At 27.6% G+C, this 23,584-nt stretch overlaps 1 protein-coding gene and 1 non-coding gene across 3 annotated transcripts in view; one reads left to right on the top strand and one right to left on the bottom strand.

The window, feature by feature from the left end:
• LOC107441952 (uncharacterized) overlaps positions 1 to 23,584 on the bottom strand; it is a 358,765-nt gene that overhangs the window by 17,731 nt on the left and 317,450 nt on the right. For both annotated transcript variants that reach the window (XM_043044432.3, XM_043044433.3), the window contains 2 exons: positions 10,980 to 11,095; positions 6,473 to 6,532 (listed from right to left, as the gene is read on the bottom strand). In XM_043044432.3, the coding sequence (XP_042900366.2) occupies positions 6,473 to 6,532; positions 10,980 to 11,095 (176 nt within the window). The remainder of the gene's footprint in view (positions 1 to 6,472; positions 6,533 to 10,979; positions 11,096 to 23,584) is intronic.
• On the top strand, positions 12,330 to 12,401 carry TRNAH-GUG (transfer RNA histidin (anticodon GUG)). The gene has a single exon. It is a non-coding gene; the product is annotated as a tRNA-His (tRNA).

The raw sequence follows: 23,584 nt of genomic DNA, 5'->3' as shown, positions 1-23,584 counted from the left end.
TCATTAGCTGGAGTGAATATACAGACAAAAAATTTTACTAATTATTCAGAAAATATTTTATATGAAGAATGAAATATTTAATATTATGAATGAGTGAGTTTTGTCCTTGGTGTATACGTTTCTTAAAATTACTTAAAAAAAATAATCTGTTAATAACGTTGAGAGCAGTCATCAGAGAAACGTAATTCTTTATTTTTGAAATCCGCTATTTTATTTTGAATTGAAAAGCACGATAAAAATACTTAAATAACTCTTTGATAAATGCATATTCTTTTAATAATTTATTCAAGATATTGTTATTGAAAAAAAAATCTTTTCAAAATCTTGCTGTTTCTTTTTTCATTGTCATTTTGCATTAAAAATTTTTTATCACACAACCGAAATATTACATCAATTATGGATAGTGGGTGGGATATAAATATATTTAATATTTCATAACAGTCATTGAACAGCTGACCCGATTTTTGAGTCAACGTGCTCTGTGTTCAATTCATTTTGAGCCCAATTCAGAAGAAAAGAGAACTCCTGGATCAAGTATTGGGAGAATCTACCTTCATGGAGGACTTTTTGATGGAACTAGCCGGCATTTACGTTACATGGGGAGGAAAACCATGAAACTCTACCATGGTTCACCCGACGGCAAGGGGATGCGGAATTCGTATCGACCCGCCATCGCTGGGATTCGAACCCAGTTCACCGAAAGTTCACCCAGTTCACAGAAAGGCTATCCCCTGAACCACCACGACTCTGTTATAAATATAATAATGACTGGTTAGGAACAAAATTATATTTCTTGGGGACTCTGTAATCCTTCCGGACTATCCTGTGAAACACTTTTTTAAAACTACTGGTTTAGAAGTTAGAGATTTTATGTATAATTTAGTAAAATTTGGTACTTGGTTCTACGTACGCATTTTTATATAAGCAAATGAGGTATTATTTTCCATGTATTTTTTTTCCTGAACTGAATAATGCGAAACACGAGTCAACAGTTTGAAATGTATTTTTTAAGTGGATGACAAATTTTAAATTTAAATCTGTGTTGAAAAAAATTACAAAAATATTTCTTAAAGTTTTTCTTCAGATTGTAGATCTAATAATATTTTTTGAAACTAAACATTACGATGTGAAAGGAATCACAAGGTGCAACTCTCTCCTTTACAAATACGTAATGTAAAGAACTTTTAAGAAAAAGTTTCGAGAACTAAACTTTATTTTTTTCGGAATTTCTCTGAAAAAGGAGATTCTGAGATCAAAAAATACAACTTAAGTGAAAAGTGAAGTGATGCTACGTATTTCCGAGACTTTTTTCTTCCCTTTCCGGATATCCGGCATTCGATGAAGTAATCGAGGCGGAACCGATTCAAGAAAATGATTGAAATTTAGTTCCAACAAAACGATTCATCCCATGATATCTACTGTTTGTTTTTTTGTACTCGCTGCATTAAATGCCAAACTAAACATTTGGAAATTTTGATATTTAAATATTTACAAAAATATCTGCTGATTGTTGAGAGGTCGTCAGATTTTCACATAACAATTTATCTCGAATTACAAGTTTAATTTTACAAGTAACCAATCTAATACGTAGCACGATGTCAATTGAAACATTTAAGTAAACAATGTGGCGAAAAATTATTTATTTTACTAAATGTTGGTCTGTGATAGATTATTTTCTATAGCGTAAGAATTTTTTTTCCTTTTATTTAAATTATAACACTAATTAAATTTTATATATGTAATTCCCATTAAATAAAGTACATCATTTTTTGCAATAAAATATGCAGTATTTTATAAGCTATGCGCATAAATATTTAGATATTTTAAAAAAAAATACAAGGTAATTTATTTTTGTCTGTTACAATATATTTTTAATCTTAATAATTTAAATTTTTTTCATTAATTATGGATACTTAATATATTTTTTTTCTAAGGTCAATTATGAATATAATCTTAGTCTGTTACAATCACTGTTACTCTCATAATTACTGTTACTGTCATGCCCGTTTTAAATACAATTTAAATTTACAAGCACACTTTTTTTTTCATTACAAGTTAAAAATTTAAGAAAAAATATATGTTACGGAGAGAGTTTCAAAATATGCAATATAATATTCCTTAAATATTATTAATAAAACGATTTCTAACAGCCATCAGTTATTAACACTACTAAAAGGAAGAGGAATTACCATTGGACTATAAAATCGGAACACAGAGTTCCTGTTTGTTAAGTTAACTGACTGCAAAGAACAATACAGAGCCATTTCCCCATTGTTCCTTAAACCGTTTCATTAGAGAAGCCATTCCGAACGAAAGAAAAGTATCTTTAGCGATTAATTTAGATCAGCTAATGAGTTCCCTCATTTAAATACACTCGGATGGTAGAGCAAATTGACACTCATTACGATTAGATAACATTGTAGCTCATTAAGAGGTATTTAATGAGTTATTAATAGCAATATACGATTGAAACTGAAAGTTCGGATTTATAGTGTCGTCACAACGGTATTAAACAAATCTAACACAATTAGCATGCATGTCTAATAATTTAGAACAATCGTATGGTTTTTGTGACTACTTTGTTAGAAAATTTTGGCTTCGTACTTGCTTTTTAGAATGTTTGATTAAAGTTTGTATTTTCTGTATCTTTTTTAGAGGATAACACCACTGTGTTTTCTTGCAGGTTGTGCACATGAAAAATCCTTGAAAGTTTGAGTTTTATATAAAATAAATTTGAAAAGATGCAGTACGGTATAGGTGAAATAAGCTTTTATGAACCTTCGATGGATTTTTTTTTTCAATTCAGATTTAATTGATAACCTCATTCAATTTTTAATAATTTTGCTTAAAAGTTTTTAATGTAACTAGTAGAATTTGTTTTAAACATATACTTACGAGTCCGAGTTTGTTATCTAATTAATCACAACTATAAAAACAAAAAAAAAGTTTCAGTTGAACGAGACTACAGTAGTAAATTACATGCTGTTAAACTTTTTATCAAATCGGGAATTATTATTTATCACAGAAGCATTTTTTGATAACTCAAATTCAATTGATAAAATTTTTCAACCATTTTGCTGAAAATTTTAACAGCAGGTACGTTTTTCAAGGTAGCACGTATAAATTTTATCCTTCTATTAAACAATAGAAGTTCGAGTACATCGTTTAATTAATTAAAAAAAAACATTAGTACAACGAAACTATGGAAATATAATTCCTTTATATTCAAAAACTTGTAAAAACTTGCTTCTGGTTTAGCAAACGGCTGTCAATAATATTTTTTAGAGATAAAATAAAAACTTACGCTTCTTAAAAAGTTTTAATTTATGACAATTTTTTACTGTTTTCACCAGAAAATGCAACTAAAATTTGAAACAATTATGTGCGTTTTTGTGTTGATAAAAGTTTTAACTCAAAAGAAAAATTATTAAAATAAATATTAATTTTAAAATCAAACGATTACATTTAGGAGCAATTTATTTATTTATTTTTTGCATTTATACAAATTTTTGGACCGGCCTAATGCGGTTGTGAGGATTTCAAATCTGAAATTAGTTTCGCTCTCACAGCTCTAGATTTTTTTAAAATGACACTTTTGGTCTATTTTTGTCGAAATGTACAAGCTTAGAAACGTTATATACAACAGAGGGTCCATAAATGATGCGGCACACTTCTAGGGGAGTTAGGGCACATCATTAAAATTGCATAGGAATCAAAGTCGCGTTCGCCGACATTTCATCTATAATGTAGGCGGAAGCGACTTGACGTGCTTTCCTATTACGACTTGTTCAGAAGCACAGGAAAAAACAGTTCCTACTAGGAAAAGCGCCCCTAGCGGCTTATAACGACGATGGATTCCTATGCAACTTCAATCCTAATGATGTGACCGGATCCCTGTTATATATAACGCTTTTAAACTTGTACTTTTCGTCACAAAAATAAAAAAAACACAAAAAATTTAATTTAAAAAAAAAATAGCTGGATGAGAGAAACAGATTGCAGATTTGAAGTCAGTAGCCTAAAAATATACAAGACTCGTTAAGAAATCTCATGTTACAAAAAACAAACAAACAAAAAATACATTCCCTAGTGTTATTAACTAATATTTTGTATATATTGAAAAATTAATTTGACCTGGAGTCTACTTTGAGTTATAATACTGAGACAACTTAAAAAAGAATGAAACCTTTATTTTTGTCCAAGTTGAATCGTAGTACCATTAAAAATAAAAGCCATTATTAATTTTAAAACTACTAAATTTCTCTTTACTAAGGTTCAATTTAGCACTCTATTAAAAATGTAACGCATTTGAACGATATTATGAGCCAAAATTTGTTAACTATGACTGAAACATTTACTGGAAGTGGTATCTTTTAGTACAGATGGCATAGAAATTACGCATAGTCAAAAACATAACAAAAAACTCATTTTTCATTAAAACTATCAAGAATTATTATCAGTTGAAATTTATTGAATGAAAATTGATCACAACTGATCGAAAGGAAACAAAACTTTAATTGAGTTTTAGTTCGATAAAAATATTTGAATGTAAAATTTCCAAATAAGACTATTTAATGAATGAAAAATGCAGCTCTATATTATGAAGCGATTGCCGAGATACAAACTATATCCATCTTTATTCCTAAAAATCATCTTATTCTCATAATCGACTGTTCCATCTAAGAATCCCTTCATTAAGTAGTTTAATCATCCATTCTTTCGGAAAATGAGATATAAAAAAAAAATGAGTTTATTGCCACAATGACTGATTCATTTTTCTATTAATAAGTTTTGAAATAAACAAGTAATGCGGTTTAGCTTTCTTTTTTTATTGCTAAATTTAAGTTTTTTGAGGTGGAACTGCATTTATGTTGTTTATTAATTTCACATTAGAAATCAATTATTTTTATTTTAACACGCACATTTCTTCTTATTTCAACTTTCTAGCAGTTTAACGTACATGTAGGATTTTTATAGTCTTTAATGTAGACCACTGGTGCTACTTATTGTCTGTTAAATGTTTTCTTAATGCAGAGAAAGAAAAGCTCCGAAATGAGCATTTGCGAGATAAAGTTGTCTTATGGTATCTCTATCCTAAACAACCATTTAGTTTCACACTATGAATCATCAAGCATGGTCAGTTTTAAAATGACTTATCAACATTTCGTAGAATATGGGTTAAGAAATATCAAATCCACATTAAAAAGTTAGCATTCCGCACGTTTATGTTTGTATACGTTCTGTGCACGCTCTGTAGAAAATCCAAGACTGTGTTTTATAAGCGCTGCGCAGAATACGATCTTAAGCATGGGAGAAAGCACGTGAAATTATTAAATTGTGGGAGTGGTCATAATGACGTGACCGCTCAGTGCATACATAAAAATACATTTAAAAATGAAAAATATTTCTCTTTAAAAATAAAGTGGTATAATATTCTGGAAAAATAATTATTCCGAAAGATAATCGAGTCTAATTGTGAAAGAACCAAAATGACATGATTATAGGTGAAAGGTTTTTCTAACTATGGTATAAGAAGGGTTGCAAAAGCTTCTCTGAAAATAAAAATTAAATATTTTATTCTTTATTTGGTAAACCGTGAACTTTTTTTAAGTGTGAACTCAAAATTGTAGATTTAGTTTATCAACCCTATTTTTATTTAGTTTGTTAATCCAATTTTTTACAGGCATCGTTTATGGTTATTTAGTTCATTAATCCTAATATTATAGATAGCTCAAAACATTATTTAGCTCGTTAATCCAATTATTACAGATTCTTGATATTATTATTTAGTTTATTAATCCAATAGTTACAGATATTTTTTATTATTGTTTAGTTTATTAATCAAATTATTATAGATTGCTGAAAATATTTAGCTAGTTAAAACAATTTTTATAAATTTCTCATATTATTATTTAGCTCATTAATCCAATTGTTATAGATATCGTTCATTATTGTTTAGTTTATTAATCAAATTATTATAGATTTCTCACATTATTATTTAGTTCATTCATCCAATTATAATAGATTTTTCCTATTAAGTTTATTAATTCAATTATTATACATTGCTTCTATCATTAATCAATTCATAATTGTAATAATTATAGACTGTTCCTAAAATTATTAGGTTCTTCAATTTTTTTTTATTACAGATTTCTCCAATTATTATTTGCGTGGTTTTATTTATTCTAAAGATAATCATCCTTCTAATCCATTCGTTTATCCACTTGTTCCGCTCATTTCAAAAATGTAAATTTTTGTTTAATACAAAGCAATTAATTTCGGAATAGGTTATGCATCTATTCTGGCCGTTCAGCTTTGGTTTTTACTAAATATTGTGAAGAACATCAGATTTAAATATAAATTTTAATTCAAAATAGAGGCACTTTTTAAAAAAATTTGAAAGCGCCATATTTTAACCATTCCTAATAATTGTAGAATATATATTTTTATAAAATATTTCAAAGGAACTTACTTCAATTTTTTCATGAATACTAATATCTTTAAATTGCTTTTCTATTTCTTTAGGCTGTATCTGTAAGAAAAGAAGGAAAAAGTAAGATATACTCCGTACAAAGTATTATGAAAAGCAAATTCTTTAAGTAATACAGTCCCGATATACTCTGGTCAATTTTTAGGTAATCTTTTTACCTGAAATTTTTACCTTAAACATTTATTTTTTCATTTTATAACGGTCATTGAACGGGCTACCCAATTTTGGGTTTATGACTACCCATGTTCAATTCCGTAGCCTTGTTATTTTGAATCCAATCCAAAAGACAAGAGAACTCCTGGATCAAGTATTGGGAGAAATTGGCCTTCGTGGAGGACATTTTACGGAACTAAACCGCATTTGCACTACATGTAGCAGAAAACCACGAAAGCCACCCACAGAGTTAGACCGACAGCAAAAAGGGAATAACCCATGAACCACTGTGGATATTTTACGACCACCCACTGTGGTCAGTGAGAGCTGGTTGTGGAATTCGTATTTATCAGCCATCGCTGGGATTCAAATCCGGATCACCTCATTGGAAGGCGAATACTCTATCCCCTGAGCCACCACGCCTCTACCTAAAACCTTTAACGATATAGGGCAAAATTAACCGTCATCATCCGTCACAAAGTGATTAAATAAAACAAATGGCGGTAAAAACATTTTTGCCATTCGTACTCGATCGTCATTTTTTTTCCGTCAAAAATGCACCCTTTATGCACTCTATTATTATTATTTATTAATTATTTATTAATATGGATGTTTTATAACGTTCTGAAGATTACTTTGTCTCCCGTTTATTTCGTAGAATTCTTCATTTTAAAAATGAGTCATTTAATGTGCATCATATTATGAGAAATGCTTTAAAATAAATAACATTATTAATATCAACAGTTTTTTAATAGACTAAAATATTGCAGTTTTGAAACAAAAGATCGCATGTTTTAAAAAGTAGGCACTGTTGAGAATTCTGGAACATGCCTCTGGCCGGTAGCAAACCTTCCCGCCCTATATTTAAAGAATATTTAATTCAAAAAAGACATATAAAATATGAACTTTAATGCCGGCAAAAGAAATTAAAATCTTGACAAAGTTTGTGAGAGTTAAGATTTTTTTTTAACCGGAACTAACACTAAGCAATAGGGTCAATTATCACACAAATTGAAGTTTTTGTACAAAATAATTGAAAAAATTTAATTTCCACAGAAGTAATCTAAAATATTTATTGAATGGCTACAACTTATGGTAATAAACAGTAAGCCTTAAACATTAACAATATTTTTTCATTTTTGAATTAAAAACTTAATTTTTGTTATGTTAGCAATACATATAAAAAATATCACACAAACCAAGTTTACTAAAAAAGAAAATTGTTGAGAAATTATTTCTAACGAGCATTAAAATGCGTATAGTTTAATACATCATACTCTACCTTTTTAAAAAAAAAATAATTTCAAAATTTTGTTTTAAAATTTTAGTTGCAAATACAATTTAAAACAAGAGAATCGTGAACGATTTAAAAACATATTACTTTTGCCCAATTCAACTATAAATAATAAGACTATTTTACAAGTACTTCAAAAGCATTTTTAGAGATTTAAAACAGAAGATGCATGTTATAGAATTTAAGACAACTTTAAATCTCTCACAAGTAACTATTAAAATTAACCTTTAACAATAAACTAAACTGAAAGGACAAAAACCACTTGAATAAGGTATTTGGAAAACTCGAACAAATATTAATCTTATACGATATATATATATATATATATATATATATATATATATATATATATATATATATATATATATATATATATATATATATATATATATATATATATATATATATATATATATATATATATATTTAAAGAGATTTCACGAAAAGTCTTTAAGTAATGATACGAACAAAGCATTTCACTGTGCATAAAAGAAAGGTCATGGAGCCTCTTTTTCCACAAAAAGACTAATTTATGAAAAGTTAAGACCTTAAAGGTTTTGAAAAAGCTGTGGAACGTCATAGAAAAAGTTAATTCTTTAGAGAAGGTAGTGACCCGGGACCACCAAGGTAGCTGGGGCATGTGAAAAATAATAAGAACTGGTCATCGTAAAAACATTTTTTTTTTCTTTATAAAATTGCTCATAACAGAAATCGCATTGAACTGTTTCGACTTCCTCTTCAAAACTGAGAAAATGGAGATATGGAAATAGTTGCCCATATTTCTTTTATTTTTCTAGAGAAAAGGATACAAATTATTAAGATCGACATAGTCTAAAGTACTTTTTTGCGAGCTCGCGGTCAAATATATTAGCTATGTTTCTTTAGTTTTTTTTTTATTATATCTTTATAAGGTTAAGGTAGACTTTGTTAGGTTAAAATGGAAATCATTTCTTCAATCGAATTTAATATTACTGTATAAGTACACAATTAATATATTGCTTTTACTAGACTAAAATGGGGCATTTTTTTCAATATTACTCACTGTTTGCTTTTTAATCCATTTCAGATGAAGCATAGAAATTTTATTATTTTCATTGAAATATGCTTAATGACATTCATTAAGTAAATTCTGGCATGAAAAATATTTTATTTAAGAAATAGAATGTATGGAACATCGGCCAAATCAATGGACAAATTATTTAGTTGAAAGCTAGTTTTTTTTTATAACATTTGTTTTATTTTAATTTCATTTACACAACTATGCGATTTTAATCCATCTAAAAAACATATGATTAATTTTAAATTGAAATGTTATAAATTTTCAAAATGTTGAATTCTTCAATAACCGCTTTAAGTTAAAAAAAAAAAAAAAAAAAAAAAAAAAAAAAAAAAACTGGCTAAGTTTTCCAAAAGAAAATATTTACACCAACTGCATTACTAAATATTTTACAGATGCCTGCAGAATCATTCAAAAGAGTAGAAAAATAAAATTAGTAAAAAATATACATCAGGAGTGTTTATAAAAAGCTATTTATTGAACAGAAAAGGGTTAATAATTGGATCGTTGTATTGAAAAAAAAAATTAAATTAGCAATGCCAATTACAAAAATTTATTAAGATTTGTACGAGGAAAAGAAAACACTGATTTTTCAACTGAAAACACTTTAATTTATCACATTCTAAACAGGAAATAAAAATAGAGTAACGAAATGTTTTACAAAAATTTTTTTTTTATCGTTTAGCTGCTTAAATGAATTAAATTCCAAACATTTAAAAAAAATAAAATCACACGGAGTTGTTAACAATTTTAAAAAGAATTACGGTTTTCTTTACATTTATTTTGAATCTAAATTTTTTGAAAATGTTTATGCTTCGTGTTTAATGTTTCGTTTAATTAGTTTATCTGGTTGTTTCAACTATAGTAAGAGAGTGGAAATACTAGACTTGTTGTGTTAATCAGCTTTATGCGTGAATGAGAGTTGTTGAAGGGAATGGAAGAAATATTGAGGCGTCAACCCCCTTTCTATCAGTCATAAAATTAACAGATTAGGCCATTATATGTACCCAGCTGCAAGGAACTATGTGGCTTTTTGAAGGGGGGATTAATGGGTGAGATAAAATGGTGGTTATCTCATCTTATTAGGTGAAAGCAGTTAAGAAACGTTTTTCTCACAGCTGTTTAAATATCTTATCCCGGGAAAATATACACCGTGCAGTGGACCTTACTAATAACATGTGCAGGAGATACCGGTTATAATACCAATTATTATTAATAATAAAGGGTTATTAATAATAGAAACAATGCCACTAATAAACCACATCACATGCACTGATGTTTTTTCCTAATCTATCCATAATCTATTGTAAGATACAAAAAAAACTTAAAATAGGACTACAAAACTTATTCTAACAATTTCTAAATTGTTCACACATCAAGAAACATTAACATTGAACACACATCAAGAAAAATTGTAATATAAATTATATAGGATAATACTTAGTGTGTAAATCGTATTTGGAAATTTGCTTTCAAGCCAAACTAGTTTGCGTTGCCAAATATGAAATCATTGTCTCAAACGGTTATACTAAGCGAGTCCTTTTGCTCCCACTGGCCAACCACCTTAATTAAGATGACCTGAATGATAAATTGAATAATGAATTGAAAATTAAAAAAAAATGAATGGAAAATAATGAATAATGAATTGAAAATTAAAAATAATAATTTTGGAGCATTCCATGTGGGATAAAGAGAAAACGGAACGAATTCTATCTAAACTATATTTGTAAGCAGTTCCACTTGCTTTGTAGTTTAGGGGGGAGTTCCTGATCTTAAATCAAACTTCATTTTATTTCTGACAGTAAACAGTTAAGTATAACAAAATAAGACATATCCACATAATATAAACAAACTTAGTATAGTTTTGGAACGTTTAGAACTTTTTTCAAATCTTAATCAATATATAAACATGTTGCAGATTTAAATAAAATTACAAAATAAGTTTCGATCATGTAAGAATCATTAGGCAGGATGAATGAATTTACCCTGTCCATGGCGTCCTCCATAGATAGGAATCCATCCTTCACTAGTTGGAGAAGGAGTCTCACTTGATCGTCTTCTGAACTTTGGCCAATACCATCACCGATCTGAAGTCGAGAACCTATTCAAAGATATCATAACCGTCAGACACAAATCTTCGAAAATTGAAAAAATATTAATAATAACAAAAATATTGCAAGTTTTGACTGTTATTCTTGTGTGATTTGACTTTTTTTTTTATACGATTTTTTAACTAGTTACTGATAATGGGATGCATGGTAGGGACCATGTGTTGGCGACTGTTTCTCCGAATTATCGCCAACACGAATATTGTGTGTGTGTGTGTGTGAGGTCCCAATATTCAATAAGTACGAAGTTCAAAAATATCAAAAAATATTGGTATATAAAGCAAATATTTTCAATTTAACACATTTGGGTCATTTATTATTTTTCTCATTGGTCAACATTTTTGTTCCCAAATAAAATTTAGCAACATTGGCAATATTACAGTCTTGAATATTTAACACTAAATAATTATCGCTTTCCAGATACATACAATAATCTTGATCTGTGTACGTTATCGGTATCGTAATAGTATCCATAATATATATCGTTTTCGATACTTACAGTTATCAATATTGATTACAATATTAATTTATTCCATACGTAATGTTATCATTTGTGATTAATACATTTGATATACTTATATGTGCTATCAGTAAGCGATGACCTATATAAATTAGAATCTACCATTGTAAGGTGGAAAACTTGAATTTATGGTCTCTAGCCTTTAAATACGACAATGCTAAGAGTAATTTCTTCGAATTTATTTTTTAACTGGCTTTTTTCAAATTGTTTTATTGCTCAAATATTTTATTACATTTTATCGGCAGCAAACAATGCATCCATAAAATTGAAATATCTCTTTAGGAGCTTCTATAGTTGTATCATTTAGAGGAAAATTTAAAACAATGAATGAAGCGAGAGAGAATTATTTCATTTGAAAATATGTCGCAATAAGTTTACATAGAGATAAGTTTACACTTCACATATATACATAAACGAAACAGAAAATTTCTGGAACTTAGTGGATAGATTATAATGATGCAGAACTTATGTTTTTTCTCCATTCGCAAATCGGAAGTGCTGCCATCTATGAATTAAGTACGAAACTTGTAGGATTATCTTCACTCTGGACTGCTTAGAGGGGGAAAAGAACAGGAGGCAAGAGATAAGAATAAAAATGAACCGATTTGTAAAAACGCTTTAGGGGAAGGCGGAGGTACTTTAAGCAAGTAGAGCACAGAAGTAGACTTATTTCTTGCTTCAAGTTATCTCACAATCGTTTTACCGTAGCCGTGATCGTATAGTGGTTAGTACATTGCGTTGTGGCCGCAATAACCCAGGTTCGAATCCTGGTCACGGCAATGAATTTTTAGCGTAATTTAATTTTTGCGTTGTTAGTTATATGACTCTAAAAGGTAACGTAATTTTCATTTATTTACTTCAAAAAAAATTTTTTTTTCGTTAATTGCTTACTTAAAAATAATTTGGAGTATTTCGTCAGCGCAGGTAATAAAGTCACCAACGAAAAATTAAATTGAATAGTTTTATTATTATTATTTAATTTGAATATACATACAAAAAATAAAAAAGTAGCTTGATTTACTTGCGCCGGCGAAAAGGATATCTAAAGTTAATTTTTATCCAAAGATGGAAATCCATGAGAGAAAATTTTTATCCTCTAGATAATTTTTTTTTAAAAATGCAAAGTATGAAACAATTGACACAAAAGTTATCAATTCGAAATTTGGCACATCGATACGAAATTTTAGTGCACAAAAGATTACGTTTTATACATTTAACTTATCGCAAATTAAAAACACTATAAACTTTTTTCTAAAGATTGTATTTATAAAAGAAATTATATTTATATTCAGTTTCATTTTGCAAAAGAAATTCGATTTAGTGCCACTTTTAAAAATAAGCTTAGGTTTAATTTTAAAAATGAAAGTCTTACTAAAAAAAAAAAAAAAATAGAAAAAAAAAAAATAAATAAACACTTTAAAAATTTTTTTCCAAATGTTTAGATAAAAGATAAAATGTGTAATTCTTTAGAATAGAATCTCTTTCTGATTTAAAGGGTTCTTAAATTATGAATCGAGTATTCATGTATTTTTTTTTAAACATCTAAGTGGAGAGAAGAATAGTCATACTATGGTAGTTTAGTAGCGATTTTAATGTTTCTTGAGACACTATGTAAGGCTGAATGATAATAAGACTTTTGGTCTATAATGACTCAAAGCACCATAACACGTGATGAGAGAAGTCGTTAATAAAACCTTTCAAAATCCACAGGTCTCTTTATTTTACTTGAAGCTTCAGCTCCACCTTCTAATATATTAAAATACCATCTTTCCAATTTTTTTGTAAACTGGTACTTCTCCAGTTTCAGCTGTAAATGCATCATTTTCATTTTCTTTAAAAAGAAGCTTATTAACAGTGCAGTACCATTTGAATGAGTGTTCGTTGAGAAAAAACTTGGTTTTTTTAATAACTTAAATATAATTTTTAGATATAATGATGATATAATAAAATTAGCTAGAAAAATTTCACTCACCAAAAAAATTTAAAAAACACGTTAAGCCACTCCCAAAAAATAATAAAATATAATCTAACTAAATCAATCGACATAAATGTGCTTCTCTTATTTGCTATTTTATGTCATTGTAAATTTGGGTAAAAAATATTCCTGACAAAAAACGAAAAACAAATCTGGCAAACATCCTTTTTTTTCCTCGAACAGTAAAAAATATTCTCCTAGAATAAACAAGAATATTGCCTAAAATTATTTCAGAGTTATCAAATTACAAAAAATTAACTAAAACTTTGTTTACAAAAAAGTACCCCTATCAAGAATGGCTTCTACCGTTTGGGCACAGCTGTTCGGTACTTTTTTCCTTCGCTTCTTTTGCCTAATCTGCATTATAACTAAAAAAAACTTTTAAGAAAAACTCTTCTTTATTAAGAACATTACATTTATTTTAACATTTCTGAGCAGAATTAAAACGCCTTTTTTTAGAAAAATATTTTATTTAACTTAATTTCGTATTAAAATTTTTTCTTTATTGAAAAAATCTCCTTATATCAATCCGGCTAAAATCGTTAAAAACATTTTAAAATTATAATGCTTTATTTATTTATTTTACGTTTTCAAAAAGAAAAAGGTAAATTTTTTTAAAAACCCAACGAGGTTTGAGTCTCTGTATTGGTCTATTATTGAGGTTGAGTCTATTATTGCAACTCTGTAATTAAGAGAATCAAAGTAAAGATTATCGATTTTTATGAATATTTTTTTCAATGACACTAGTTTTTCCCCCCATGATTTTGAAGCATTTAATTTTTCACATTCATGTAAAATAATTTGTTTATGATTAACTATAAAATAATTTACTGAATCTTTTTATATAAAATTTATCGTATTAAACATTTGAGAGGTATAAATAACACAGGAAGATTTCCGTATTGTGATCTACGACGGTAAAATAATCGCCAAGTTTTGGTAACTTCCGGTCAGCGGTCAGCGAGGGACAAACTTGAAGGATATAACTTGTAGCCAACAGACGTCTACATGCTTTTTACTTATTTATTTTATAAAAAAAAAATTGCAAGTTTAAAATCCATTTGGAGCCTTGGCGATTGTAGTTGAATTTATGATATGGAAATATTTCTCAAAATACAGTTACATAACTAAAAGTTATAAAAATAATTTAGTTTTCTTATCCATTTCTTAGTGGAATCTTTTAAAAAATTATTACAAATTATGCCAAATTATATTTCAGTTCTATGTACGGAAATGAGAATTTATTTTTAATTTTCTTGGTGCTGCCATCTTTATTGAAAAGTTAGAATTTACGATTACTGTATATTAACACATAAGTGTAGAGCTTGATTGATAATGAATACTACCGTGATCCTACCTTTAAACTAAAGATGTATTTATAGTAATTTGTGAGATTCTGCAATTCTGTGAGAATTTTTATCACATGAAATGTTTATTATCTATATTCGAATGGTTATTTTTTATAAACATCATCATCATAATGAATTAAAGGAAAAAATCGAAAATAAACTATAATATTTAATAATTGTTTATTAAATACATCTTAATTAATATATAAAAAATCTTTTAATTTAGGAATTTCTTTCCATTATCATTATTTTTTTTAAATATTTTTTAACATATTTTGTCATCCAAGATAAAAGTTTATTTATTGAAATATATATTTATTTGACAGCATTAATCGTATTAAATTATTTCAAAAAAAAGCATTTAAAATTATAGACAAATCAAATTTTTATTGATTTGGAATTTGAAATTCGACAGCATTGACCTTTAATTTTTCATTTTGTTAACTTTTCATTCATAAACGAATGCTCTAAAATTTTATATGAAATAAAGAATAATATACACAAAATATTATTGCTATGAAAGAAACATTTTCAAACAATGAAATTATGAAGAAAATAAAAATCAAAAAACAAACATTAAAATGCTTTAAATGAAAGAGAAAACTTAAGAAATCGCATTAGTAGTGCCGCCATCTAGTGTACATGCATGCGACTTTGGATGAGAAAAATAAGGAAAATTAACTGTATTAGTACTAATCTGAAAAACTGAGAAACTGGAAAATATTTTCTGTTGAGATTTTACGTCTTGAACATGTTGTCGTGATCAAGTTAATCCACTGCGTTGTGACTGTAAAAATCCAGGTTCGAATTTTGGTCACTTCAACTTTTTTTTTTAATGACAAAAAATTAGTTTATTCATAATTTTACTTTTATTTATCCTAGAAAAATAATTTATTAGAAATATCTTGAAGAGTGAGAAAGGGAAAATATTTTGTATATAAATTTCGCATTCAGATAAACAAGTGATAGGTTTTAAAGAACATTATTTTTTTTAAAAAAATTTAAAATGAAGTTTAGTATATTTCAATTTTATGATTGTTATGTTAACTTAGTTACTTGAAGTTGTAGTTTAAATTCTGATCTAAATTTTTGCTTACTTCTACAATGAAATTTTAAATAAAACAACAATTTCACTTTTATGTTATGTAATTTATAATAAGTCAACTGAAAATTTTTTTTTTCATACAAAACTTCAGCGTGTATGTCTATTTTATAAGAACTATCTCAAAAGCCTGTCTATTAAAACCAGATATGGTGCTTTAACGTGAATTTGGTTTTGAGATTTTAGTAGCAATAACATAATAATAGCAAATAAGTAGATATTTGACTCATAGCAATATAGAGATTATGACCTACGACAGATTACTTCATTTTATGTATATTTTTAGTTACCTTAACAATTGTGAAACTATAAACTAAAAGAGAAAAAAAAAATTCTGAAAAAGTACAGCAAGAAAAAAAATAAAAAACATGCTTCTAGCATCAAAATACTATAAACGGTTTTAAAGTTAATATACTTAGTAGCGGAAATTGAAAAATAATGATTCCAGTTAATTTACTCGATATTTCTATAATTATATATTATAATACTAAATAATATAATGTTCTTATTTAATTATCAATTTAGATAAATGGAATAGTAGTTTTAATCCTAACTTTAATAGATGACAAGAATTTCTAGAAGCAATTCTTTAATATGAACCGAATAAATAAAAAAATGATTTAACGATAAATGTCGATAATAATATCTTGAGTATTATCGATATTGATAATTATGAACTACGATGTTATCTATTGTGGGTGTTGATAAATTTTCTTTGGGTAACGAAAATGGCACATTAATTAACCGGAAAATAATCGTGATGCTCCGTATTTGTCGATACTTTTTGACGATATAAAGTTATATTAAAATTCCGATAATTCCTTAAATATTTATTAACACACTTGATAGTAAAAATATTTGAATGGCTGACAACATCTAAAAAGAGTTTTCAGTAGTTTATGATCAATGCTGTATATTCTGTTTTCTTTCCTCCGCTTTTACTTGACAAAAAATAAATTTGGCAAAGAAAAAAAAATTTAAGGGTAAGGGTGAGATATTTTTATTAAAATATTTCCATACCAGACGCTTATAAGAAAGACGTTACTGTAAGTTTTAAATTATTAACATAGCTATCAAAATGATCATCGCGTTTTCTTTCATTATTAACACCTGGTTTGAAGTTGGCGACATTTTTAAGTGAGAAACCTATGACCAAAAAAACATTCCTTCCTTTCTAGCTGCCAAATGCGCACAAACATTCAGTAACTTAACATGTTAAAGGAGGACCCTAAGTATCAACTGTGAGGAATGTCAGGAATGTAATAAAGAATAACCAAAACTTCACCTTCACATCCGAAGTTTAAGTCTTAAACAAATGTGTTTCCGTGTGTTTTTTAATAAAAATATAACATTCAATTTTTGGCAACGCTCATCAAAGAATGCCGCTTCCGAACAGTCAGCGGTTTTAAAATTGTTCTACTTTTTTTTTCTTTCGTAGAGGCAATCTTCATTCGTGTGATTGCGTACAAGTTATATTTTTTATTTAGTTCCCTTTGCCTTTTTTATTTATTTGTTTTCATATACTGAATATGTAAGAGAAGCGAAAGTCAATATTTCATTCTTAAATAGTCTTCTTCTGCTTTCTGTTGCCATATAATAGAGCAAGAATAGAAGCTTAAAAAATAAATAAATAAATAAAAATTTTGCTTCTGTTTCTGCTTTATAAAAAGTCGCTTTGACGAAAATTTTGTTTCATTCAATGCTAGAAAATAAAAATCCTTTTTGTATAAGTGAAATGTTATACGAATCGAGTAAAACAGAGTAATCCAAAATTGTGCTACGCAGCTACAATGTACACCTATCTGCTTCCGTCGATTCTTCAACGAATCAGAATTCAATGGAATAGTCTTTAATTATTCACATAAAATGCAGGAATCAATTAAAAAATAACTCACAAATAAACTCAGAACACTTTTTTTCTAAATATACCGTAAATCTAATCTTGCAATTAAAAAGACGTTTGAAAATTAAATAAATATTACCTTTATAATGAATCTTTATTCTTTCAAGTTTCTCTCAATACTTAGGAAAATATAGTGGAATAAAATTACTAAATCTACAGTTTTATACTAGATGGCGTTTTAAGCGATGACATCATAAAAGGCAAAGTCAGTCATTTTACTCTTAACTAGACGTCATTTATGCGTCTCTAGTGACACTCGTTTGAAAGTTAAGAGAGATTGGACTGGATTTTAGTGATTAGCCAGTATGAATCTAAGGTAGAAATAAGTTTTACATAACAGAAAAACGGTGCGATCTTATTGGTCAGTAAATTACATGGTAAGGCCTTATCTTTTTTAGGTGTTAATTTTTTTGGAGATTTCTTAATTAACGATCTATTCCAATATTATATTTATTTGTCATCTTTTCCAAGTAATATCATCTGCTAATATTACGGTTTTGATCTGGATTTCTGTTATTATAAAATAACTCTATGATATTAGCTTATTATGCAACATTAACGATAAACATAATTTAAACAGTATCTAACAGTTTTTTTTAATTTAAAATCATTAAACAGCAAAAAACTTTTTTTTATTATTTTTTATAAGCTTTATCTTAAATTCTGCTTAGTTAACGTCGGTAATTAAAATAATGAATGCGAAATTGTTAAACATTATTAAGGAATTAACTTTTCGCACTATTACTAAATAATACATATGAGGAAAAACATTTTAATGTAAGGTATACAAAAATTAATAGGAATTACAAGAAAATATATCTTAATATTTTGCCTAATCCGGAGCAGTTGGCATCTCTGCAGTCCTACAGTTACTTTACGTTATAATGTTCATTTTCGTAATTGTGGTCGCTATATCCAGTGTTTACTGTATTACAATTAAATGATTTTCAATTTTGATGTAAAATTCTTTATATCATAATGAAAAAAAAAAAAAACGATGTTTGTATAGAAATTGTTAGCGTTGAAGGACAAAGCGAGCAGGCCTGCTGTCTCTTAGTTACATAAGATACTTGTGATTGTGTAGCAGCTCAACTACACAAAACGAAAAATGTTTAGATAAAGGTAAAGAAAATTCACTTAATGGAAATCTATAATACGCAAGGATGGACAAGGGTTGGGAGAATATTTTAACGCTGTTTTTCGAAGCTATGTCACTAAGGTAAATACAAACAAACCATAGTTTAAGAGCCTTACACTTGAAGCAATGCGATGATTTTAAACTATGCGTATAATCTTGCTGCGAATAATTATCTGGGTTTTAGAACAGACAAATAACTTATATATTTCAAACGTCATTAAATGTTTTTAAAAATCGCCAATTTGGCAGCATTTTCTCATTTAGATGAAAATTATCAAATCCACTGCCGTATTCTCAATTTTTGCAAACTTTTATGAGCCTAAGTAATGGAGCAACGGTTTTTAAATATTAAAAAATTAGACCACAAACTCTTTTCATGTTCACAAAACTATGGCTTTTCTCCCTATTGACGTTTTGCACCATTTTCAAAATAACCGTAGACAGCCCTGGCTGTAGATAGTCTAAACTTGACCTAACAGTCATGAATAACAGTTGCTAACTCACAGCAAATATAAGAATTGCATAGTTTTCGAAAAAAAAGTATCATTTCATGTAACGACGGAGCCTCTGAAAAACAGCCTTAAGGCTAGTTGAGTTTCCGTACTTTATCGTGCACAGAACGGAAATTAAAATGTTTCCCACTAGTGATTCCTACCCTATGTCCTGAAAATTATGTCTTCCTTTGGAGTGATATTTTACTTCTTTCGGAAATATGACCTCCTCATCGGTTTATATAATATGAGAAAAAAAGGCCGTATTATTTATGATCAGGTGAGTTTCCTTAAAAGCAGTTAACTTGATTTAGCGCATATCTTCGGACTATTCTTCAAAACTCACAAAAAGAGAAATGTTTTTACTCTGAGCACGTAGTGGGGGTTAGAGTTTTATTGGACGCTATATTATGATGTGTAGATCTGCTTTCTTTATCTTCCATAAATGAATTATTTTGACGAGTTTTAACTTTATTCGAAAAGTTGTAGAAATAACGACAGCTGATCATCGCCGGCTGATGCAGAATACATTTAAAAATAAGTACTGATAATTTTATTTCTTTCTTAAGGCTGTTTTTCGAAGACTCCGTCGTAATTGAAATAATGCTTTTTTCAGAATAATATTCTTTTTGTATAACTGCTGTGAGTTTGCAATTGTCACTCATGACTATTAGGTCAAGTTTAGTCAGCACTGTCAACGATTATTTTCAAAATGGCGCTAAACGTCAATATGGAGAAAAGTCACGGTTTTAGGAAAATGGAGAGCGTTTGTGGTCTAATCTTTTAAGATTTAAAGCATTACTCCAATGCTGCCAATGTATCATATGCTTTTTACATTTCAGATTGAATATGCAATACTCAGGCCTCTTAGGTCAAGTTTAGCTTACCTTAACCCTCAATGTTTATTCTGAAAATGGCGCAAAACATCAGTATGGAGAAATGGCTTAGTATTAAGAAAATGAAAAGCGTGTTCTAAATTTTTAATAATTAAATACTTAATCCAATGTTGCATTACCTGAGCTCATAAAAATTTGCAAAAATTGAGAATAAGGCAGTGATTTTGATACTTTTCATCCAGGTGGGAAAATGTCGCCAAACTGGTGATTTTTAAAAATTTTGACAACTTTTATAATATTAAAGTTATTTGTCTGTTCTAAAGCCCAGATAATTCTTTACAGCAAGATTCGACAGAGCTTCAAAAAACAGCGTTAGGAAAAGAGATGTTGAGAGTCTTAAGTGTCTGGAATAGTTTTCTCTATCAATTTCATTAATCTTTTTTTCCTAAATAAAAATATGACGCATATGAATATCGATATACTAACTAATTAGGGAATTTAAATAACGGAGCTGAAAAGAATTTTAAAAAAAGAAGACTAGCGGAGATTTGTTAAATTCACTAAATAAAATATTTATTTGAAAAAAATTCTTCTTTCTTCTTTAATAAAAACAAGCTAGATAAATTAGTGAAAATATACCTATGCGTAAAGCTATTCTAGTGAAAATATACTAATAGAAATATTTTTATGATAATATAATTATAGAAATATTTCAATAGAAATATATCTATAGAAATATTCAAATTAAAATATATCTATGGGAAAAAAACTACACTTCAACATGAAAAGTTTTTGTTGCGAATCATGATAAATTTTTTAATCAATTTTGAAAATCATTCGCCAATCTTCTCAATTTCCCATGAATCTTGGTCATCTTTAGAACAATAGTAATCATCCCAATTATACGTACGTAAAAAATTAGACTACAGAAAACGTTCTAAATATACTAATTGTAATATAAAAATTGACATTGTTCTTTTTTCTTCCCCAATAAAAGAAAGCATTATCTGCATTAGATGAAACAATTATGCGTAAGCAGAAACCCATAAAAATTTCTTCTCTCTCTCGGAGAGCGGAAACAAACTAAAGCTGGGCAGATACGAAAAATTGAAAGTGAATAATCATATAAATAAACTTAGTTATACTTTTAGTTTATTTAGGCTTATTAATTTACGCTTATTAAATCATAATTTGAAGTTATGTTCCAGTTTTAATTATGCACAATAATGATTGAATACTAGGACTGGGCTATAAACCGATATATCGCGACATATCGATTTAACGCCTATATCGGCAAACCGATACAGCAACTTTCATTCCAAGCGATGCATCAGAAATCTGATTTAAGCCGTCGAGTGAAGAAGACGATATAACGATATAGCGATACACGCAAGGACTTTCTCTTACGTTCCGATGCCAACTCGCGCTGTGGAAGACGATATTGTTTCGTTATGTTGAGACGGCCTTGACTGATGAGCGGTAGAATCAGAATCACTTTTGAGACCTTATATCGTTATATCACATGTTCGTTTTCGCACCTTCGCGATTTGAAATCGTTTCTTGTAGATTATTTTCAATGGGATTAACTTCGTGATCGCCGTCGTAACCTTGTTCTGAACGCAATCTATTATTGAAAAGAATTTATAAAGAAAAGTTTCTTCATTAATTAGGTAAGTTTTTTATTTATTTTCTGACAAAACTTTTTTTATATTTTTAAATGTGAAAATTATCGGAAATCTAATTTAAGGCACCCATAAGGAATTAAATTACAAAGTAAATAAATTTGTTAGGTTATTTTTTTACTTTCTTTTAATTTATTAAAAACCTTTCGGATAAAACTTCTAATAATTTAATGGGCTTCTATTACTGATTTTAAATTTATAAATCTTGAGTTATTTTATTTTTAGAAATAAAGTTAAAACAAAACTTATTTTTAGGACATAAGTCAATAAACTTTATTTGTTCAAAAGAATTTGAAAAGTTTGCGAATTTTAATCATTTCTTTTTTTTTTTTATCAATTACTACTTCGTTTTATTAGAGAGTAAAATCATTATTTTTTTTTAATTTTCGTTTTATATTATTAGTTAATTAGCTAAATATATTACCGAATATCACAATTCTTTTTCTATTTTTAAGAATTTAATTAAGAAACTTTGCCTTACTTTGTTTTTCGTTCATAATTCGGTCATTATTTAATTTAATTTAATTATTTACATGAAATAATAATAAAAATAGTGTTTAAGAAGCATTTTTTTTTCTTAAATTTATTTAGCTCTTTGTTTTAAGGATACAAATAATTTTTTAACGAACTTATTTTTTAAATTTTGTTCCTATGCTGTTAGGTAAATATATTGATCAATTTCACTTTTATTTATTTTTTTATTTTTAAACTAAGAAATCTTTTGTTATTTGCGTGATCATTTTTAGAAAATATAACAAAACTTGTGTTTACTTCTTCATTAAGAATTTGAACATTACGATCGAACTTAATAATTCTGTAATTATTTACGCATAATAGTACAAGCAAATATTGATTTGTTAAAAAAAGTTTCTTTTTTTTAAAAAAAAATATATTTTTAACACTTTGTTTTAAGTGTATAATGAATTTCTTAACAAACTTTTTTTTTAATTTTTTAAATTTTCTTTCAATAATTTCAGCTAGATATCTTTATAAAATTCCCTTTTTATTTTTAAACTGAGAAATCTTTCAGAGAACGAAAATTTTAAGAAATTATTACAAATCTTATGTTTACTTTTTAGTTTAAAATTCGAACATTTTTAATTTTAAGCTTCGGCTTTTAGTCAATCTAACTTTTATTTTAATTAAAATATATTTTGAAATTTTAAAATCAGCTTTTGTTTAATAACAATATTTTTTTTCATTAAGGGTGTTTTAGGGGTTAACTTAAATTAAGACTGCTTATACCTTATAAACGATAAAGAAGTGCAAATATTTCATTCTGTATCTACACACATTTTTTCAATAAATATTTTAAGTAAGATTTGTACATCTTAGTCAATTTATTTAATATCTTTCTTTAGCAAAACATATATATTTTCAAATTTATAAATTGATTTAAATCAATATGCGTATGAAGTCTTGATAGAAATCTGACTTTCTGTGCCTTAAAGTAAATGAAATTCAAAAATACTATATCGCGATACAT

This window comes from Parasteatoda tepidariorum, chromosome 2 (genome assembly GCF_982258835.1).
Source record: "Parasteatoda tepidariorum strain Cologne lab strain chromosome 2, Ptep-v5.0, whole genome shotgun sequence".
NCBI lineage: Eukaryota > Metazoa > Arthropoda > Arachnida > Araneae > Theridiidae > Parasteatoda > Parasteatoda tepidariorum.
Note: the sequence above shows the minus strand (reverse complement) of the source record. Positions and strands in the feature narration are given on the sequence as shown.